Source organism: Thunnus thynnus, chromosome 7, assembly GCF_963924715.1.
Source record: "Thunnus thynnus chromosome 7, fThuThy2.1, whole genome shotgun sequence".
Classification (NCBI taxonomy): domain Eukaryota; kingdom Metazoa; phylum Chordata; class Actinopteri; order Scombriformes; family Scombridae; genus Thunnus; species Thunnus thynnus.
Genome location: NC_089523.1, coordinates 4939483 through 4962607, shown reverse-complemented (window position 1 = coordinate 4962607; position 23125 = coordinate 4939483). Strand labels below are relative to the sequence as shown.

Below are 23125 nucleotides of genomic sequence, written 5' to 3'. Positions count from 1 at the left end.
TGGTGAAATTGTCAAAGCTGTCATCCAGTCCATTGCACCAGAGGTTAAACTGAAAAGTTACCTGGAAAGTAGGCCTGGGCTGACAATGAGTTCCTTGAGTCCTGAAAACCCATTTCATAGAAAAAGATGTTACTGAGCTTTATCATGCCTTGACCTGTGCTGTCCAAGATCCAAAAGAAACACCTATTCAGTTTTTAGTGCATACAGGGGACCTCAGGCAGAAAGTTCTCTTTGGATCTGACAACGCATCAGTTCTTACAGATGGTAGTGACAGACAGGATATGATTAGGGCAGATTTTAAGCCTTACCTGCAGGATCCAAGCATCAGAGATGAGACATAGTAGTTACCGGGATGTAACTCCAGTACTATGAGTACATGCATAGCCCTCTAACAGGCTTTGCCATTGGTTTACCCTCCAAGACACTGCCTTGGCACCCTGAGAAAAGATATGACACCCCTGAACAATGCCATCGAAGGTGTGATGCCCCTGAGTGTGCCCTCGGACCCTCTGGAGGAGGGCAACCTGCCGTCTCATAACTCCTGCAGATCGCATCACAGATCCAGTGAGCGAGCCGTTATGCAGACAAAGAGGCTCCCTTAGGGTTTTTCCATTGGCACTATTGGCTGCACTGAGCCAAACCATCCCACGATGATTTGCATTTCCATTACCAGTTTAGATGTGCTGAGTTGTGCCAAGTCATGCCGCGATGGACCATCTCCGGAGTCAGGCCAAAGCATGCCCTTACTGTCTCCAAGCAGGTTGCGGTGATGTCTCGCCAACAGTGGCCAACACGTGATGACTCCCCTTCTCCCTCTCAGTGTGTATTGTGAGACTCAACTCATGTCTGTGCTGGAGACCAGAGAGAAAGACATTTTTAAGAGTCATTGTGTGTTCAGCACTCAGTACTTCTGTAGCTTCTAACTGAATCTCTGTGGTTTGAAGTTTGTTTTTACTTTCAGATATTTGCTTTATTTTACTGTTTCCTGATCACTTTCAGCCGTATCAGAGCTGCGTTAAGTTACTGTTGATGAAAACACATTTCCTGCTGCTGCTGCTCATATTAAAAGCTTTCCATTAACAAACTAACAGAAGCCTTTTATTGTGAAGAACTTACAGGAAATTAACTGTGTTTATCCACCATTTTACAGCTGTTACTTTGACCACTAGTCACAGCCATGATGTATACAGCTGCTTTTCGACTCAAGACAAGTGCGTCATCCGTTAAAGACACACCTTCAAGCAGGTAGCCCTTTTGTAATGAAGATACATAACCCTGCCACACTGGGTTGATGTGCTGAGTCAAATCAAGTCAAGCTAAGCCAGCACATGTATATGGAAAAAGCTTACCTGAGTCTGACCACCGGTCCTTCCTGAGGGCTGCTGTGCGCTCCACATAACATCTGAGCATGCACACAGGACACAAAGTGTAAAGATGCTCCTCCTTCCTGTTGGTGTGAGGAAGGGGAAAGAAAGCCCTCAAGCGAATAACCCTCGACCTGAATGAGGAGGTGATGACCTTAGACCTGAAGGCCAGATTTGGTCGATGGGGTCGGTTCCACTGACCTCCTTATCACTGAGAGAAAAGTCGGAGGGGTGCACTGATAATGCACACAAGTTGCCCGCCCTCTTTCCCAATGCCAGGGCTAAGAGGAGCACTATCTTGATAGACAGCACCTCTAGATGTGCCTGATCCAGAGGTTCAAAAGGTGGACCCACTAGGCTGTCCAGCACCATTCAGAGGTACCACTGAGGAACCAAGTGATGAGTGGGGGGCTTCAGCCTGTGAGCCCCTCATAGGAAGCACTTCACCAAGGGTGGGCTAGCACATCCACCCCCAGCAGTTGCCAGAGCAAAGCAGCATCTGAGAGTGGAAACTGAGATTGAGACACCTGACCAGAATGAGAGGAGTCAGGCTCAGGAGGAAATGGAACCTACTCAGGATGAAAGCCAAGCTGAGGACAACCTACATACACATCAGTAAAGCAGTGCCAATACCAATAAGTGTACCAATAAGTAAGTCAATACCCCAAAACAGGAGTAAGAGTAAGTAAACTTTGTAAGTAAGTATTTTGCAATTTTTCCTGTGATCATGCTTTGTAGTCTGGGAAGTACTCAGTAGTGTAATTGTTAATGTATGCCACCCATTTTTTTGGTTTTTATGTTTATAGTTGATGCGTTAATTGTCAGAGGTAGCATAAGAGACACTGAAGAAGAAAAAAAGTCATGCCAATATTTTCTCTTTTTTCTTTTTTCCTCCCGTTTGTAGTTGGGGAGGGTACTGTAACCTAGTAAACAACTGACAAAAAGATATATATATATATATATATATATATATATATATATATACACATTATAGCCATGTGATGTCTAGCATATAAACAGAAGTATTAATAGAATTTAATAGAATTACTATATATATATATATATATATATATAGACACACATATATATGTATATATATATATATATATATATATATATATATATATATATATATATATATATATATATATATATATATATATATATATATATATATATATATATATATATATATATACACATATATATGTATATACATATATATATGTGTGTGTGTGTGTGTGTGTGTGTCGTAATTCTATTAATACTTCTGCTAGACATCACATGGCTATAATGGTGCCATATTTTGTTATTAGACAAGGTTGCATTTGTTTGAGCGCTGCCACTTTAAGAGAAGGTCTGGAAAAAAAAGCGTGTGCAGCTAGAAACAAGGTAGCAGGCCGAAAGTGACTTAAAACATGCTTTGTAACTGAACCAAGCCTTTAAATAAAAGTTGTCAAAAAGAAGATGGACATTGTGCCTCATCTGTTTTAAGAGTTCAACAAATATAAATACAAAATGACAAGCTTAGAGTTGTAACAGTGGATCAACAAAAAACAGTTCGGCAGTTAGGGCATGTGTACATGTACTGAGGTACATGTGTATGTGTACATTCAAGTAATGGTTGGATGCTATCACATTAACTCTCTTTACTGTTGTTGGTCTCATCTCTTCTCCAGCAAACATCTGGTGATGTAACACAATCTTCTGCAGGTCAGTTAAGTGCAAAAGTCTCATCTATGATACTGGCCTGCAGATGTGCTGATTCAAAGTCACTCTAAAGTCCATTTTACATTTTTCAAAGCAAGTGTTCTGATTACAAACTCAGGTCATAAATAGAACATCTAAAACTTACTCTTATAAACTTATAGCGCATAAACAGTGAGCTGCAGACAGTAGTAAAATGACACAGATCCAGCAGACTGAATGAAATGCATCTTTAATGAAACGTCACCTGATATGACAAATCTGCTGCAGAGTCACTCCTGCCCCCTGGTGGCTGTTTCTGACACAGACATGTCTGTGTTGGCTCTGACTCTCAGCTCTGTAAATACTGCTGTCCAAAGTGGATCCTTGTTCCTCGGCAACCTGAGGCCCATCTGAGGGGCCGAACACAGCTCCAACAATGACCAGCAGTAACAGAAGGCTTGCCGAAGACTTCCATGTCGACTAAACTGGGCTACAAAGGAGTGAACTGTTTTTAGGTTAGCTAATTTTACCCAACACTGCGCTCTGTGTGAGTTCTTCAGTAACATTCAGTTCCTGACCAGGACAGGATAGGGCTGTTTATCTACGGCCCCTGACCTCCACCTTCAAACCCCAAATCCCACCTCAACAAATACACATACACATTCTCCACCTCCCACTCATCATCAACCAACACTCAGTAAGACTGTACGTTGTCAGGCTGATAAGGTGCTGCCCCCAGCAGTACATGACAGAATAATATTCTGCAGGACACCTGTCAAAAGTTAAACTTATATTCTTTATGTGTTTCCAAATTAACACTTTTAAGCCAACACTGTCAGGTTGAATTTCTTTAGATGAATTAATTGCAACTCAGTACTTTAGAATGTGAAAGTATTTTATTGCTTTAAAATGACTGAAAAATGTGTAGTGAAATCAAATACATCACTTATACAGAAACTCAGTACTCAAATGAAAAAAGTTTATATCAAAGGGACAGTCAATTGATTTTCCACATTAAGATCAGTTTACTTGTGATGAGGACTCAGCCTGTGAAAACAGTTGTATAATGTCATCTGTGGCTCTGGAGGAGCTTTTTCAAGTCTGAAAAAGTAACCCTGATGATGTCATCAGACCAAAAGACTACAGATCATAACAAAACCTGCATTACGAACTGCTGGTGTCATCCTTTTCATAGATGCCTTAAGTAAAAGGAGAAGGTTAATACATTATAAAGAGAAACTAGTTACTTGGTGTATAAAGGTCTGAAGTTGTCTTGGTTCAATAGTTCAACAGTACACACACACACAACCCGTTTGAGCTCTGTGCAGTGACTACGAAATGAATCTATTCAAAGTGATAGGCTTGTCAGTTGTTAACATCTTGGACAGTCATGTACTGTATAACTGCACTTCAATGACAGGCATGAATACAGACACCTCTTTGTTCTAAAACAGAGAATAGATTGGAAAGTTAGTTTTGAGAGCCAGAAACTAACCAAGCCATCACTGAGTCACTGGTGTTGTTCAACAATCCTTTTAGCCCCCTGGCAATACTGTTTCCAGTCCTAAAAATGGCTTTAAATCTGCACTTATCAATATTTTCATATTAACAGTGGATCAAATGATTATGTGTAATGTGAGGGGTGTTACTAGTACCAACAAATCTACTTAGAATTATCACTCAACTCTGCAGTTTCCCTCAACTTTAGAGCGTTTTAGTGTCTAAGCTCATTGTTTTGTTTTTTTTCAAGCCTGCAACTTGTAGGTCATTAGGTTGCTCTGATAAACCCAAACACCACCTGCCCAGCACCCAGCAGCAGACAGACAAAGAAAGCAACTAGCTGGTGAACAGTGGAGCATTTAGCAGCTAAAGAGCCAGATATTCTTTTCCAAATTAATGTTGCGTTGGTCTCTGTTTAATGTGGAATTAGGAAACTGTTTGCTAACACATTGGCCAAAACAATTTTATATGTCAGTGTTGCAATGTATTCAGGTTTTCACATTGTTCTGCTGCCCCCAGAAATCAATGAATGTGATGTTGGAGCGTCTTTTTCAACTTATAGACATATTTCTCCAGAAACATTTTGGGCATGATAAAACAATATAAACAACAACATTAAAAAAGTGATGACATCTTATTCTGCTTTTATCTAGAGTTAAAGACGATTTTGTATTTTGTTGAAGTATAAAATGTGTCTGAGGATACAATTTTTTTTCAGCCAAAGTTTATCTCATCAAAATTTACGACATAAAGCTAAAATAATGACAATAATAATAATAATAACAAAATGAGAAATCTATTGTGCAGTCCAGTTGGGTGAAACACAGCTCTTATACACAGATTATCTGTCTTCCCTTATTGTGTCTGGCACTTTCAAATTAAATCATGAATCTAATCTTGAGTTGCTTTTATTTTTGAATTCATCATTGCATCTTTTATCCACTTGAGGGAGCTGTTCACTAGATATTGGCTTGCATCTCTTACTTTTGCCATGACATGATGATGATGTTCACATGGGGGGAAGCTGTGGTGTACATAAAGTGTGACCAGATCAGATGAAAATGGAGTCCTTTTGCCCATCAATGAGTTTCAAATATAAAGTGTTACCATTTTTAAAGAGCAGTGTATTACATCTTACCCTTCTCATGACATAGTTTTCATAAAGTGTCAGGTTTAGTTGGGTGAAGTCTGTCTGGTTTAGTCAGTTGGTGAAAACAGAGGATTCCAAATAACACCAAGCCTGTTGTATGGGTACAACCTAAATTCATTTTACTTCCACATCTCTTATTGTCTTTTACAATACAGGGAAAACCTTAATTTACAGAAAAAAAGAAAGGGACAGTCGAGTTTGATTTTCAGCAACTTTATTTCAGTATAAGTGGTTTTTAAAACACCTCACACTGTTTCTCCAAACATCTCATTTTCTTGCAACCTCTGAGATAAGCGAGCAAGACATTAATATCTTCAAACATGGCCAAGTCCAACATGATCAAACTCTGTGCCAAACGACATTTTGAAGCAAACTATTTGACAAGAGTCGACATTAAGTGAGGAGCAAACGGTCACATTATAACCAATAATCATACTTTGTACACATGTAAAAACCTGACTAAAAAGAGGCTGGCGTACACACCACGTGTGGCCGCAGCAGCCGACGCAGAAAGGAGCAGTGATGTGACAAAATTAACCAAATGCCCTAACAGTAACTTCCTCCTCATCCTCGTGTATGGGTATAGTGTGTGTGTTTGTGTGTGTGTGTATGCATGCGTGTGCACTTTTCTATCATACAAACAGTACATTACATAGAAACCCAATGTGTTCTAATAAGGCATTATGTGGCAAAACAGAAACAAACATCAGAAAAACAGAGAAACTCCACAGAGCAAAAACAGCATCAATGCCAGAATAATCAGTTTTAAGGCCAAGAAAACAGATCAAAGTACCTCATGAACAGGGCAAGGAGCTCCGTCAAATCAAGCAAAAGTCTGGAGGAAACCTTAAATGTCAGACCAGACACCGTTTTATAATCTGGGATAAGAGCCATGATGATGAAAGAAATATTTGGGCTGGAGAATATTTGGGCTCCACCAGACAAATAAATGGTTTGGTCTGTTGCTCTGGGCTAATAAATTGGGCTCTAAGGATATTTCTTCAGAAGCCAGTCTACAGAGTAACAAAAAAAAGGCATGTGTTTTCCACGATGGGATGGGTGCTTTACAAATTCACTGTAGCTAGGGCAAACAAGAGTGCGCATCAACTTCACAGGTGGTGGTAGCATAATGAGCTGGGACAATACCTTAAAAAGTACAGATATAAAATACATTCATGAAGACATCTTTACAAACAAAAACAAAAACAAGGTCAATAGCAAGCAGACACCATCAGTTCAAATGGCTCAAGCCGAGAGGCAAAACACAAAATTTCAGTTATGGACTACAGTACAGAGTCAGGTGAGGGAGGGGCGGGAGCAGAACAAAGACAATGACGCCCAAATATGGTTTCTACATTGACACATTTACAGACGTGCAACAATGAGCTTCTGTACATACAGACAGAGAGAAAATATCCTCACAGGTTAATATCTCTGTCCTATCAACTGGTACGGATTCAAATTGGTCTCACTGTCCTTAAAGGGACAAACCAAGTAAGAAAAAAGAAAAAATCATCTCACTCCACCTCTGTTGATATGTAGCCATGCAGATAGTTTTGTTTATTTATTCAGGTTTTGAGATTTCAGCCTCCATCCGACCACAATGGCGGTAGATATAATTCTGTTTATGGGGTTCAATATTGAAAATTTACTTTAACAAATATTCAACACCAACATGTATTTTCTGAAAGTGTACGGAAATCAATTAATGAATTAAAGAGCTGCAATGAATGAATGGAGGCAAAAGAAATTCACTAGTGTTGATTTATCCATTAGTTGATCAATAGTAAATTAATTGCGAAATATTTTGCTGTTTTATTAATCATTTAAGTGATTTACGAAGTTGGCAAACATTCTCTAAGATGTGATTTACTGCTTTTTTTAATATCACTTTTTTGTACTGTTGGTTGGAAAAAATGAGCTATTTGAAGACGTCCCCTTGGGAACATTTTGATTGGCATTTCTCACTAATTTCAGACATTTTAATCTGAAATAATGAAAGAGATCAACTGAAAACATCTGTTATTTGCAGCCCAAAAATCCACACTGTATTGTGTAGTTATACTTTGATGAACTTGCAAATTAATACTGTTGACCAATCACAAATTATCAGTGCTGACATTTGAGAGAACAAAAAGATTGCTCTTAAAAAAATTTTTTGTGACACGCTAATTGTAATTGTAACATAATTGTATTCCATTGACATACTGAAAATGTTGTACTCTATCACTGGAAAAACAATCTGTAAATTTTCTTTTTCTTCTTTTTAAGAGTAAAAACAGGGACCTGGAGAATCCATAATGGTGGAAGCTATATTGCAGTAATGCAATTTTACATAATTCAGGGAATTAAAAAGAGATTTGGTGTGTCAACTTATTGTTCGGTTAGCGACCCACCTCACTAGCTTGCTATTAGCTAGGAGTTAGCTAGCTTGCTAGCTATTGGGCAGGCTGTTATGGTGGTTGTGGTGCTGACTGTTGCTAGCATTTTACCAGCTAGCTAACATGTTACTGGTTAACTCGCCAGCCACAGAAGCTTGCCACTTATAGCCCTGTGAGTACAGTAGTCATAAATCTTCCAGCGCACTTAATATCACAAGGTTACACTAATAAATTTGGCTTCTTACTCTGGATAACCTGCAGAGCGGTGTATTATTTCCTCTGCAGAAAATTGTTCTTCTAATAAAAACTTATCATAGTGAGATCTGTGGATTATTAGAGTAACAGTGACACTGTTTCTGTAAAAACAGAGGTCTTGCTGTTAAAATGTCAAAGATAAATATCTGAAAACCTGTGAAAATAAAACCAAGACTCTGCATGACTACTTCTTCAGGTATGTGAAAACATGTTGTTTTGTAACTTTGGGCGAATTGACCCTTCAAATTTTTATCTTAACCAGACACTGAGCCTGAACCTGACTCTTCATCACAACTACTGACAATAATCTGCGTCTGCCAGTCATTTCACCCACAGCTGATCCAGTACCTCTTCAAAGGTTTCTGTACCTATTCAACAGTAGATCGACAGTGCTGCCTAAGCCATGATGGTGATGGTGGTGCTGCGCGGGTGTCCGCTCCGACACAGTTCCCTGAGAACCCCAAACACACTTCCTCTTCAACTACAGCTATGGCAAAATGCTGGGGACGATAATTTCATGGTCCTGAATGATTTAAAAAGAAAAACTAAATACACATTTTACGGAATGATATGGTGCAGCATTACAAGGAGAGGACATATTAAAAGCCAATATTTACAAACAGTTCAGATGATCTTGGTGATGCTGAGAGGAATTGGTTTCCCCTCAAAGGCCAGGAATATTCTCGTATCTTGGTACGTGTGTTGCCTCTACATACAGACATACAACCGTGTGCTGGTGGTGGAAAATAAAAGTGTATCTATGAGGACACTACATAGTGCCACTAGTCAATCCAATCACTGATCTGTTTGGTTGCGCTGAGTGTCAAAGACTTTGTTAATGTGTTTACAGTAATCAATAGCGTGATCAAAAACACAAACAATTCAGATTCTGTAAATGATGATAAATGATCCACAGTTAACTCTTCCAACTGCCTCACACTGGGCACCAATGTTACATACACTGCTATAGTACACACTGTACTATTACCAAAATATGTAACTATTAATGCTTCCATATTTTCTTTGTACATATTGTATACAGCATATGTCTATATAATAGTTTGATTTTTTTTCTACGTGTGTATGTGTGTGTTTTTTGCATTCTATATTCCAGTCTCTGGATGCTTATTTTGGCTTTAAGCAATGAACCACTCCAATGGATAGTGAGTTTGCATTACAAATAGGGTCTCTCTTTCCCTGGCGCGCTCAACAAACTCAAATCCTTCACAGTTTGCTTCAGTGTCCACCTCTTCCTCCTAGTCCTTTTTTGACCCCATATATATATATATTTAATATTATAAAAAATAAGTTATTGCGCATCCAAAAAAAGTGCATTGTATATTTGAAAAATATCTCTTTCTCTCTTTACACTTTTCCATTTTTCTTCATCTTTCCTGCTAATCGGGTGGTTTCCCATCGACTGATTTGGGATGACGGCAAAGTGTCTGCCTATTTGCTCTTCACTCCATCGTACCGCGCCATTGATAGGAAGTAAAGGGGAGTGGGAGGGGAGGAAGAGAAGGGGAGAAGGGAAGAAGGAGATAGGTAATGGAGGGACGTCTTGCTACGCAATGACCATGGGAACATCGTCTGAGAAGCCGCTGATCATGGGAGCATCTTCATCGTCATCACCTGGAGAGAACAGAGGGGGAGAGAGGAACATTTACAAAAATGTCTTTGCTGTAAGGGTTAAAGCAGCACTAATCAATGTGATGATGTGCTATTGTGTGTAGCTTTGTATTTTGCACAATGTGTCCTGTGTGTTTTTTGTTATTGTGCTGTTATATATTTAATTTGTAAGGGACTGCAGATGAAAATTAGCTTTAAAGCTAAGTTCAGTACATCAAATGTTAACATTTATGTTTAAAACTGTACATTATCCCAATAAATACAATACAACAACATATAATGTACAACGTAAAAGAGGCCACTCATAATGTCAAACCCACAGTTTTCACACAAACATTTTAGTGTCTTTCAGCTCATTGTTCAGGTTTTTCAGCCGGCTAACTTGCTTTTCATCAACCCTGTTTCCAGCTGCAGCAGATGACTGTTTCATTTATTTTTATAGCAAAAAAGCTCTGATAAAGTAAACAACTAGCTTGTGAACATAGCAACATATTTATCAGTTAAAAAAAGTTGTTGGAGACCGAAACAGCAAAAAGAGGGAGTGAATTTTGGAAATAAATTCATTAGGTTGACAAAAACATGAACTCAAAATGAATGTTGTTCTGTGTCTGTTATATCATGTGTACATACCTTCAACTTAATAAGGTGATAATATGGCACTGCTGTATTTTCAGCTTGTCCAAAACATCTCCATCATGTCCAAATTGAGAAAATACATATTGCATCTTTTCCCAGTGCAGGGTATCAGTTAAGTCATCCGATCTCATTTTGGCAGGTGGGACTATAGATTTCTCACAAGATGTGAGTAGTTCCTTTTTTTGCTTTGATTAGACTATTGCTGTAGTGCTGTAGTGAAACTCAATACTGCTTAAATATTTTAACCCTTACCCCCTCATTAATTACCATTAATTGTCAAACCTGAAGTGACCAAAGGGATAATACTGTTTAATGTATGTGAAGAGTCGGCTCCTGAAACTGATGATATGGGTTCAATCTTATCATTTTCAGAGCTCCTCTGAGATACTGCCATTCCTGGTTTTGAGAGGGATATTTAAGTGTTCAGCAATATATCAAATCCTTTTTATAGCAATTAAGATCCAAGCTGATCATGAGAAACATAATCTTAAAAGACTCGAGTCTCATTTTCACAGTGATTTACACTGACTGCCTGCATGGAAATTGGTACCATAAAACAACATTTCTGCTCTATGTTGAGTGTCTTGAGTGATAAACTCTTTGTTTCAGAAAGCAGCAATTCTTAAATATGTGGACCCATACAAGACAGAGATGAAAAGGAGCACTGAGAAATTCTCCTCTTAACAAATTCTTCCTATTTTTATTCCCAGAAATCACAGTTTTCTGTGTTGGTCAGTGAAAGTGTGCCTCAACACTGAACAGACACCCTGAACGAGCACTAGGAACTGCCAATGCAGTGACAAGGACCTCAGACATCCCATTCATGAATCATGTAAATCGCGTTTGCTGGAGCGTCCACTTAACACCAGGACAACCCAAAGCTGTGTACATCTACATAAATATTTTAAGTGTCTCACCCAGTTCGTCCCCAGAGGAGAAGATGGCAGAGCCCAATCGGGAGTTGTAATGGGAGTTGGCAAAGGCGGTAAAATTGTTCTGCAGTCGGCGGTGTCGGAGGTAGAGAGCAACCAAGCCGCCGCACACTCCGAGCAGCAGCAGGAAGAGGACCGGGACCACCACTGCTGCCATGTCCCCAGAGTGGCCCTCACCGCGGGAGGCATCACTGGCACCTGGACACGTGGAATCAAGTCCGTGTTCAACATTCATTTTACACTTTCTTTCAAATCCGTATCATTTTCATTCATGTTTCAAAACTGTGTGTGTGTGTGAGCTCCAGTACCTGCTGTCAACTGGTTATAGAGCAGCAGGGCGGGCTCCCCACACAGCTGGCCGTTGAGCAGGCAGCGGGCCTGCACAGAGAAGGTGTAGTTGTGTCCCAACATCAGGCTGCTGATACGGAAGTAGGTCTCTGTGGTGTTTCCCAGGAAGGCTGTCTGGTTGGTCACACTGTCATACACATGTACTTCATACCCCTGTAAACAGCATGCCATGAACGTGAATGGAGGATATTAACAGCACCAAACCACAGAATGTAAATGTAGAATTATGAGAAATGCTTCTTTTGGGCTGTTAGTGGTTTTCTGATAAAATATGAACACTTGTAAAAGATTGAATTATTTTCTTAGCATTACATTATTGAATCTCTCATGAGTGTTAGGCCTGGAAAACTCTTATGAAGTAGAGCTATGCATTCCTCGTATCATTTATCATGATCATGTTTCAGCTTTTCGGGAAGACTGTTGAACAGAATCCTCAAAAAATGAACCTGCTGATAGAATATAAGAAAACATTGAAGAGGGGCAGAAAAAGGAAGCTGAAACACCGTCACTTGTATCTCACCCTGCTTTCATTGAAACCCTTCTCTCTGACAGCCAGACTCTTCCAGAACAGGAACACGTGGTCTTTCTCCGTCAAAATCTTCAGGGCCTCAGGAGCCTGAAGAGGAACTGCAGCAGAGGGGAAATATTTAGTAAAGTATTTTATTTCTTTGTAACGACATGTAGAGCTTAGGTAAAGTGATTGGTGATACTAAAGCATGATGCGAGCTTAATATCTTACTAAAAGACCACAGTTACAAATGCATACTATATGTGATAATGCATACTGAGGTGTTCAAGTTATGAGATACGTAAAAGTCAAAGAGTCATTAATCAACTATTGGTTTCACTCGTATGTATGTATGATAGTTGTCTGTCTGTCTGTGTACCTGTGCTCAGAGTGAAGCTGGCCTCCTTGCTCATGTTGCGCAGGCGGACAGAGATGCTGTACCGTCCTCCGGCCTCCAGGCCTTTCAGCAGGTACTCCACTGTGTTGTTCTGGGTGGTCAGCTTGTAGTCTCGCTCCACCTTACGGATCACGTCCCTCACATGGATCGCATATGTCTACAAAGACACAAAAACACATGTGATACCAATATTTGAAGAATGGTTAGATCTATGAACAGATTTGGTTTTTACAGGTGCATGATACTGATACAAACTGTGAAGTCTAATAACAAATAATTAGATTATGTATTGGTCAGATACTTATTACTGTGACTGACAAAACTGAATGTAAACCATGAAGACTCACGATAAGTGCGATGTAAACACTGAAAATACACTACACTTCAAAAGGAGTAAACACAAGCCCCAGCAGGCATCATGACACACACCCTCCTGATTACATTACTGATGTGTATTGTCATCATCATCACAGTAACATGAGACAAAGTCCTACCAGAGGTGCGTTTGGGGCGTCGTAGGGCGGCTGCCACTTCAGCGTGGCCTGCGTCTTGTCTATTCGCACACGATGGAGGTTTCTGGGTGGCAGCCTCTCGTTGGGAATCATTTTCACCACAGTGTATAAGGAGGGGGGACCCAAGAAGGGAGCAACAGCTCGCACCTGAAGACAAAACACAAAGATAAGTCATAAAAACAAAGACAAGAACTTTTGGAATAATGCATTAGTTAGTAGAATCAGGTGATTATACCAACACAATACTGGACTAATCTCTTACTACAAATATGGAAATGTCCCATGATAAGTCTTCTCTGCCTGCCCATAAACAACATGAACATAAACTAAACAACTGGACGCCTGGAAAGAAACACTTTCACATGATCACAACCAAATCTAAAGACATTAAAGAACCAGTGTGTAGGATTTAGTGCCATCTAGCAGCGAGGTTACAGATTGCAACTGAATGCCACCCTCTCCCCCTCCACTTCCAAGCTTGTAGGAGAACCTACGGTGAACGCAAAACTCACAAAAAACGCAGAGCCAGTGTCCATTCTGGGCTGCTGTAGAAACATGGCGGTGCAACATGATGGGCTCTGTGGAAGAGGACCTGCTCCCTATGTAGATATAAAGGGCTCATTCTAAGGTAATGAAAACACAATGATTCTTATTTTGAGGGGATTATACACTAATTAAAATAAACGTATGAATTTTATATTCCATTTCTGCCAAGTCCGTTCCGCTAAATGCCACTAAATTCTACACACTGCACCTTTAAATATAATTGCAGAATAATGGCAGCATATGGCTTTAACCTTCTCCTCATGTCCGCTGGATCCAGCTGTGTTGCACTACAGCTCTGTCACAGCTGCATCATTGTTTGTTGTTGCCAACATTTTTTCATTGCCTAGATACACATTTGCAGTGCGTTTAGATGTGGTAACAGATGCTTTGTGGCTGTACTTGTATATGACAACCCTTTGTCACCTGTAACTTTCTGTGTCATCACTCATTTTAAATGCAGATTTAGGCAATCAGTCACACAGCTGTTATTAACCTGTGGTGTTGTTTACACTGTTAGATGATGTTGTGATCAGAAAATAATGATTTTACCAGCAGCTCGGTAAGGATTGCTGGATAACATCATGTTCATTCCATTATCTGACAATAGAAGCAGAAATAATGACTGAGAACCACTATATTGTGAATTCTGCTAAAGGTAATGACAGACACAAGGACTAAAGAGCATCTCCCTCACTCTTTTTCCTTTGTTCCTTCCTTCTCACACAAGTTTTGCTGTGTATGCGTGAAGACAGAATTAGACAGAATTAGAGCTCATGTTGTTTCTGTGGTCAAGCGTAATCAAGAGGCTGATTTTAAATTTACTTCTCTAGCTTTGATGCCACCTCATCTGCTGTGCAGCCGACCGTGGCTCCCATTGTGGATAATTTAATCCTCAATTTCCCCTCCACATTATCCTCACACAGACTTTTCAGCTGTAACAAATATGGTTTAATGCCAAAACAAACTTTTCGGTGTGAAAACACCTTGGGATTGTATGAAAGATGTGACTGGTTTCACTTGAGTCATACGGGAGTCCAGACATCTGCCCGCATGTCCCTCCTGACTTAACACTGGAATGATTTCAGCTTTACTGCAGATAACTGCAAAGAAGCTCTTCGGTAAAATACAAAAATAGCACTCAAATGTTATAATAACAGACAAAAAAAAGAACAGGATCAGGACATTTCCACACTGATAGCATCAGGATGTAAGTTGAGTGAAATCATCTGTGAAGACTTTAGAGGAAGTTGGAAGGATCTCAAAAAGACTCACCAGGAAGAGATACTGTTCATCACTGTCCACGATGACTGTCAGGCTGAGAGAAGAGGTGCGGACCATACGAGGACGGCGGTATAGATCCAGGAAGGAGGTGGCGTAAAACACACCATACGCCTACAAACACACACACACACACACCACATAAAAAATATATCTTATATTTGCTTATAACTACATTATAGTGTGTTATAAACCATTCATAAACTGTTTATATACTACATAGAAACACTAGTTAGAAGGACTTCAAGTAAAATCTACATATTAATAAAATTAAATAAATTAATGTCCTCTTTATTCTACAGATGGTTAAATTCTTTCTAATTAGAAAAATGGTCTTCATTGTCCGCTTCACATTTTTCCAGACACTTGTAATTATTGTTTATCATATCGGTATCAGTCACAACAGTTTCTTATTAATTACTGTTATCTGCCCTGAAAGTCCATACTGATCAATCAAACATCAAATGATCTGCCATCATGTAGCCCAGGAATCATAGAGACATAATACTGTGAGCTGTGTGTGTCTGGTGAGTGTTGTACCTCAGCAGGGGGCCCGGTGATGGTCCAGCTGCAGTCCACAGCGGTCTGGTTGAGGGCCCGGGCTTTGATGAGGGGCCGGTCTGGCTGGACGCCAATGGTCTGATGATGGGACAGGGCTGTGGGACTGTCCCCTATACTGGTGTGAGCCCACACTGCCACCTCATACACCGTCCCTGCTGTCAGGTTCACAGCTAGAAATGGACAACACACCTCGAATTACCGCTAAAGTGACGATCGGTGACAGTTGCAGACGAATAAATGTCCGTCTCACTTGAATTCGAGACACATCACGCATAAACTGTACCTTTGAGGATCTTCTTGCTGACTGTGTAGTTCTTGTTCTCCTTCACGTGGGTGTCAAACTGCCAGGAAAGAATCACTACGTACTGTTTCACCTTGCAAAAAAAAGAAATATACAGGAGACCCATTCGTCATGTTTAGATATTAGCTGTTTAGATAAAGTCAAGAGGTGTGTTTTTGAGAGAGGCTCTTACCTCGTACTGGGAGTTGAAGCTGAATGAGAGGCTCATGGAGTCGCTGGTGATGCTGTCGGCGATCACAGAGGGAGGAGGCAGAGCTGCAGCACAGGGAGCGGGTCAAAGTGGAAGAGAGTTATACTGTGCCGCAAAAATAATCTTCTAAACCTCCTCCTGCAATACTTTGTAAACAGCAGTAGGGGGCAGTCTTGGAAAACGTTTCAAACTGAAGTGTTTGTGTGTGTGTGTGTGTGTGTGTGTGTGTGTGTGTGTGTGTGTGTGTGTGTGCGCGTGGGCTCGCATGTGAGTGTGACACTGTGGGAAGATCATCTTACCTTTCTGAGGGGTGATGGATTTAACCTCAGTCCAGTTCCCCACACCCCGACTGGTCACTGCTGCCACCTGAGAGATATCATCAGAGCAACTATCAACATTTAAACTGAATACGTTCAATATGATGATGTCACACCTGGAATAATAACTGTGTCATTGATTGTGGGCAAACACCATGGTGAAGTGAGTGGCACGAAGAATACTTTGCGTGTGTGTGTGTGTGTATCTTACCCTGAACCTGTACAGAGTCTCTGGCTGCAGCTCCTTCACCTCAGTGCTGGTTGTGGTGCTTCTCTGTGACATCCAATCAAGAGCCCCTCGCTCACTGTACTCAACCTGACATGAAACACACACACACACAAAGTCGCAGAGAGGCAGCGTAGACACTGAGACCATGTGAGGTGAAAGATATGCTACATTTTACTGGTTTTAAGCTAACAACAACTATGTTTGTTACTGAAAGTGCAATTAAACCTTGATGAACGAAAAGCCGATAAGAATAAGCACTAAAACATCTGCTTAACGAGCATATTTGCAGCAAAGTAATATTTTATCACTTTGCCCCCAGTTTTCCATCCACTGCCATTATGTTTTAGCCATAGCTCGTTCGTTAGGCTAACAGCAGACTGTATGACTGACTTTATGTAACTGTTTAGGCTATTTAACCACATATCTTAAAAATCAAAAATGCTAAATTGTTTCCAGGGAGATATTATTGAGTTTATAACATGACACTGCTGTTGCTGCTCTAGAAATAAAAAAAAAAATCTAATCCTGCTCTGAATGTATTCTTTGTTTTGCACAGTAATAAAAAAGTACTGATCATAAAGTAATATATAACACCAAGTTGAGTATCAATAAAACTTGTCACATATTAACACATATTAACCACTGACACATCATTGTCAAAGTAACTGTCATTCTGTATGTGGAATAATTATCTAGACCATGATCCTTGTTGTTTACTGAAGGAGGATAAACATTCATTAAGTGATTTTCTCTCTTTAAACAATCTGCTATTAACAGGATGAAAGTTTAACTTATACCAGAGGAAGAACAAAACGTTTCTGCTTTTTCTTGTAATTAATATGATTTCCAATTCTGAAACCAATAATGTTAAAATAAGACATGGAGACTGGCAGGGAGTCCAGTCTTCTTCTGTTTCTTGTTTGTTTCTTTAATTCTTCTGCCCTGAAAATGAGCTGCTTGATGTTTCGCAGAGAAAATGAACTCACAATGTACTCTCTGATGAGGCCGTGTCCTTTGTCAGGAGGACTCCAGGAAACTTCCACCGTCCCGTCCTCACCGTTATCACAAGACAGCTGCAGGTTCCTGGGGGGGTCAGGCACTGCAGAGCACACACACACACACACACACACACACACAATACAAATGAGAAGATTGGATGAAATGTTTTGGATGAGGCAGTGACTATAGGTAATAAAATATGAAATGCTTTACAAGCAGCCTACAGTGTTCTTACTAGCTAAACACACTATAACTTCACTACAATAATTAATATTCCATGAATTTCAGCTGTTTTTGTACACTCTATTTCACCTTACTCTTTGCTTACAGACAAATATTATAAATTATAAATGCACATCATGTCGGTATTATAACTTATAATACCGACATGATGTGCTGATGTTCTGATACTACCTGGAATTAAATCACACTATATAGTGATTCTGCATGTCTGACAACAGGTCTTGAAGCTCCGCAACTTCAAATTCTGCTTTTTACTCTTTGGTGACATTTTTGTTAATGAAACTTGCCCACAAACGGAGCAGGACAGGTAACTTTATGTGACAATTTAAAGACATTCATCAGGCTGAAATAAGCGTTTTACAACAAGTTTGTGAAGTCCAGAGAGTTGATAACATTGATGTTATTTAGTATCAGTGCATCAACCTATAAGTCGATCCTATGATACTCACCTCCCTCCGGCGTCCTGACTGTGATCACCTCGTTGGTCTTGTGCAGCTTGCTGAGGCACTGGGTGAGCACTTTGACATGATAGGTGGTGTCTGGTTTCAGCACGGTGAGTTTGTAGCTGGTCTTATTGCTGTGAGTGTCCATGATCGTCCACTGCTGAGTGCCCACGAGCCTGAAAACAAAAGATAAGAGACATCAGGATAGCAAAGTGTTGATATGGCTCTGTGCCAAGTGTATTTCTGTTTTACGCAGAATGATATTCTAGGCAGAATGGTAAAGCTAAAGCTTTTTTTTTATTGATAATAATCATATCAACTGTGTATTGCAGTGTCAGTAATGTGTCTGGTCTGATATCAACATTGCCCAATCTATCAGTAAAGCACTACTGTGGGTGTGCAGGCTCACCTGTAGTAGATGAGGAAGTAGCAGGAGTCCGGAGGAAGGTTTTTGGGACGAGACCATGTCAGAGTGATGGCACCCAAGAAGTCTGGTGTCCACTGGAGGTTCTGCACTTTATAGGCCAGGGTGTCCACTGTGAGAAAGGGGAGATTTGGATGGCTCAGTTGAATTGAATATAACACACAGCCTGAAATGAACACTAACAACCAGCAGGTGGCAGTATCGCACTGCTTTCAAACTACAGTACAGAGCTAGTGACTCACTTGTAATTTTTAAGGGCTAAAAGGATCAAGTAAATAGATTCTAACTCTTCTGTAATCATTAGATAATTCTATGTGAGAGTGGGAACCTACAGGTGCACTCGTCCTCGTCGCTGTGGTCGGAGCAGTCCAGGAAGCCATCACACCTCTCGCTGTCCAGCACACAGGCCTCACCGTCAGCACAGCGAGTCCCGTTCACACAGAACAGAGGCCCACGGGTGGCTGCAGAGAAAAAAGGTTTAGACAATTGGTTTTGTTATTGCATTTCCTACATCTGAATATGCAACACGGCCACCATTTCTGTATACAATGAAGAAAAAAAAAAAGATTTGAAAAAGAAACTATTTGGATTTTTTACTGTGTATACAAAATAATGGGCCTCTTGTGTCATCAGGACATACATATTATTTTATGAAATGTTTTAATAATGTTGCAGTTTTGCCTATTAGCCAACAAAACCAGAGCAGATCTTTCTGCATTTAGTCTTTGCTCTGCTTGTCTCCTGTCTTGTGTGGTATCACAGGTGTACGGTGTGCAGAGACTCACGGCAGTGGGCTTCATCAGAGCCGTCCTGGCAGTGGAGATGGCCGTCGCAGCGCTGCCAGTCAGGGATGCAGTGGGGGGGTTTGCGGCACAGGAACTGACCCCGACTGCAACGGCCAGGAGATGGCGGGGGAGGCGGGGCCTGGGTGGGTTCTGGAGCCACTGTCACAGAGCCATTAGCTGCTGTCGGAGAGATACATGTTATTACTGTGGGGATTCTCATTTAAATCTATTATTTATGTTTCTCTTTTCTCTAGTTCTCTTTAAGAGAATGTACAAGCCTACAGCAAACATTAAGACTGCTTGAGCATGCATGTCTGTTATACGCTTACTTGTTAATTAATGAACCAGTAATGCTTTTCTGGAAAAACCAGAAATACCAACTCATGGTTGTAAGCCTCCGCCAACCAGTCAAGCTGCAGTTTACATCCACGTCTGTCCAGACTCATAATATTTGTAGTGAAGACTTTGAAGGAATTTAATGAAAGGTATCAAGTGTATTTTCCTTGTATGTGTTCAACATGCTTTGCCAACGTTTCAGATATGGATGTTGCTGCAAAGAAGCTACAAATACTAAAACATGGATGCTTCACACATCTTCAACCCAGCAGCACAGAAGATCTAAACAATCACCACAGTTTCAAGGTGGGCACCCAAAATGAGTGTCATCAATTCAGTCACAATCTCCCCTTCTGTTTCTGAGTATTGAATAATGGCCAGAAAAGTGTTTTTGCAGAACATTATGATGTCACAGTGAAGTTGACCTTTGACCTTTTGGATATAAAATGTCATCGCTTCATCATTTTATCCTATAAGACATTTGAGTGAAACTTTGTCATACTTAGCATTAGGAATTCTTGAGTTATAGCCAAAAACATGTTTTGTGATGTCACAGTGACCTTTGACCACCAAAATCAAATCAGTTCATTCTTAAGTCAGAGTGGACGTTTATGCCAAATTTGAAGAAATTCCCTTACGGCGTTCCTGAGATATCATATCTGTCCACGGCTGTCACCGGCGCCAAGGAATAAAAAAAAAAAAAAAACACATTATGAAATCAACAGATAGGTTGTACCTGTGGGACATCCCAGCTCATCGCTGCCGTCAGGACAGTCAGCGTAGCCGTCACACACCCAGGTGTTGATGATACAGGCTCCAGAGCCACAGTGGAAGCGGTTGGGGGCACAGGTAGAGGGACCAGGGGCCACAGTGTGAGGAGTAACACCACCTGTAAGAGAGAAGATTCATATTAAATCTTGATATGAAAGAAATATGGAAACATTGGGAAGCATCATAAAGCGCTGATTGTGTCTTAGCCCACTGGACCTCTAGGACGTCCCATGAGGGAAGTTAGAATATATCTAAGCAAGAAAAATGAGGGAGTTTGCTGTTGCTGATTATCAGAAGCAATGTTATAATTGTGAACTAGAGTGTGCTGTTGCTGCTGAAAGCCAAAATAACATCCAGTGAGTGTACCTGTACACTGGGCCTCATCAGACCAGTCCCCACAGTCGTTCTCTCCGTCACACTTCCACCAAGTTGGAATGCAGCGTCCGTTTCTACACTCGTACTGGAAATACCTGGAGCAGCCTGGGACCTCAGTGGGAGCAGCTGTGACACACAGAGCAAAAGTTTCAACGTTTCTCTTCTTCCTCATATGTCAAAACAAAAAGCACAGTAACACTATCATTCAGTGTGTTTACACCCCTCACATAGTTTAATAATTAACAGTAAGTGTGTGTTACTGTGTGTACTCTTCCTCCTCACCGCAGTTGGCTTCATCAGAGTAGTCCCCACAGTCGTCCATGCCGTCACACTTCCACTCCAAGCTCACACACACTCCGTTGGCACACTGGAAGGTGAATTTGTCGCACGTTTTGCCAAACTCAGACGGTGTGGCTGACAGAAAACCGACAGGGACGTTAAACCATCGGAAATAATACAATATTCTATTTAATGTACGAATGGCACAAACATTTTATGATTTTCCCCTCATATATGTATCATAAACACAGGATATAAACTACAGGATCTGATGTGTAATGTTTCATATGCTTCAGATTAGAATCCAGAGGCGTTAGGTTTAGCACATAAGCTGAAGGAATGACAGATAAACATGATCTAACTGATATTACAGGACTAGTTTGGCACCCATGAAGCAGCCGTTATAGGTTGTTTCTGCTATGACAGATCCACATCACCACGCTCTGCTGACACACAAGAATGACTTAATAAGTCACTGTTAGTGTGCACAGGTGTGTGAGAAACAGGTAAAGTCCAAAATAAACACTCCTTTTCTTGTGAACTGTGTTTCCTCTGTGGGGTTCTGTCAGCGCCTCTTATCTCAAAAACCTCTTTGTTGGTTGATTTACAGTTTTGAGCAATACCGCTGCAGGGGTCCTGTTCCTCATTTCAAGGTAATGATTCGTGGGAAAATTAGGCACCTGCAAGCCTAAAACTTTCTGTAGAATGACATCTTCCTATAGTTTTCTAAGCATCATAAAGCGCTAAGACCAGGAACTAAAGGATAAGAGAGAAATGTAATCGATGGAGCGCTTCGACACAGTGATACAGTGCAGTCATGCGAGTGTTCCTCACCACATCCAGCATATTCAGCGTCCTCGTCAGAGCCGTCTTCACAGTGTTTGATCCCATCACAAACCAGGGACTGAAAGAGACACTGGGCTCGGTTCTTACATACAAACTCCATGTAGCGAGTACACAGGGGATCTACGGGTGAAATAACAAGATGCAGAGCGACGCATTATTAGATATATATATACAGTTATGTTCATAATAATAGCAGTGTGTTTAAAAAGGTGAGTAAACCTCAAAATGAACAACCCATTTTACTCTGTTTTTCAAGGACAAATGCACAGCCAGCATATGCAGCCTCAGTTGCCTTGATCCTTAAATAAGGGCCACCTGTTAAACACCTATTTTTTTCACATAATCAATGACCTCACTAATTGAACTCAGCACTGCTATTTTTTTGAACACGCCCCTTTCAGTAAATGATTCAGTTTCACAGAATCAGCAGCATGCACGTCATGCCTGTTGGGTCTGTTGGTTTTCTTTACCTTTACTAAACCTTCTAGAAACTTACTTGCAGTGTAGAAGTTGAAATTCTAACAAAAACAGTGATTTATCTTGCTAGTGATGTGGGACTGCTATTATTTTGAAGACAACTGTATATATATATATATATATATATATATATACAGAAGTTGGTACTTGCTACTGTGCATTCTGGTACTTTCACTGCATCACTCACCACAGTTGTGCTCATCAGCACCGTCTGGACACTCCTGGATGCCGTTACAGTGGGCGGTGGCTGGCAGGCAGGTGTCATTGGAGCAGAGGAAGCCTTTGCATCGAGTTCCCTCTGGAAACATGTAGAACAATGTCAATAACACATCACCGATGACAGAGAAATGCTGCTTCTTATATATTTTTTAAATATTTTATTGGCATATTTCAGCATATTTTTTTTAATAAAATCTCATAAACA

At 40.5% G+C, this 23125-nt stretch overlaps 1 protein-coding gene across 2 annotated transcripts in view; it reads right to left on the bottom strand.

Moving 5' to 3' along the window:
• Positions 1-5900: 5900 nt before the first annotated feature.
• sorl1 (sortilin-related receptor, L(DLR class) A repeats containing) overlaps positions 5901-23125 on the bottom strand; it is a 95396-nt gene continuing 78171 nt past the window's right edge. The window contains exons 27-48 of one of the 2 annotated variants that reach the window (XM_067593934.1): positions 22889-22999; positions 22213-22344; positions 21382-21513; positions 21091-21225; positions 20690-20842; positions 19618-19797; positions 19165-19293; positions 18818-18944; positions 18415-18584; positions 17710-17822; positions 16706-16810; positions 16477-16543; positions 16160-16242; positions 15970-16060; positions 15666-15856; positions 15120-15239; positions 13284-13448; positions 12772-12946; positions 12405-12511; positions 11845-12037; positions 11522-11734; positions 5901-9971 (exon numbers count right to left, since the gene is read on the bottom strand). In XM_067593934.1, coding sequence (XP_067450035.1) covers positions 9904-9971; positions 11522-11734; positions 11845-12037; positions 12405-12511; positions 12772-12946; positions 13284-13448; positions 15120-15239; positions 15666-15856; positions 15970-16060; positions 16160-16242; positions 16477-16543; positions 16706-16810; positions 17710-17822; positions 18415-18584; positions 18818-18944; positions 19165-19293; positions 19618-19797; positions 20690-20842; positions 21091-21225; positions 21382-21513; positions 22213-22344; positions 22889-22999 — 2960 coding nt within the window. In that variant the 3' untranslated portion in view covers positions 5901-9903. The remainder of the gene's footprint in view (positions 9972-11521; positions 11735-11844; positions 12038-12404; positions 12512-12771; positions 12947-13283; positions 13449-15119; positions 15240-15665; positions 15857-15969; positions 16061-16159; positions 16243-16476; positions 16544-16705; positions 16811-17709; positions 17823-18414; positions 18585-18817; positions 18945-19164; positions 19294-19617; positions 19798-20689; positions 20843-21090; positions 21226-21381; positions 21514-22212; positions 22345-22888; positions 23000-23125) is intronic. The other variant, XM_067593936.1, reaches the window with a different exon arrangement.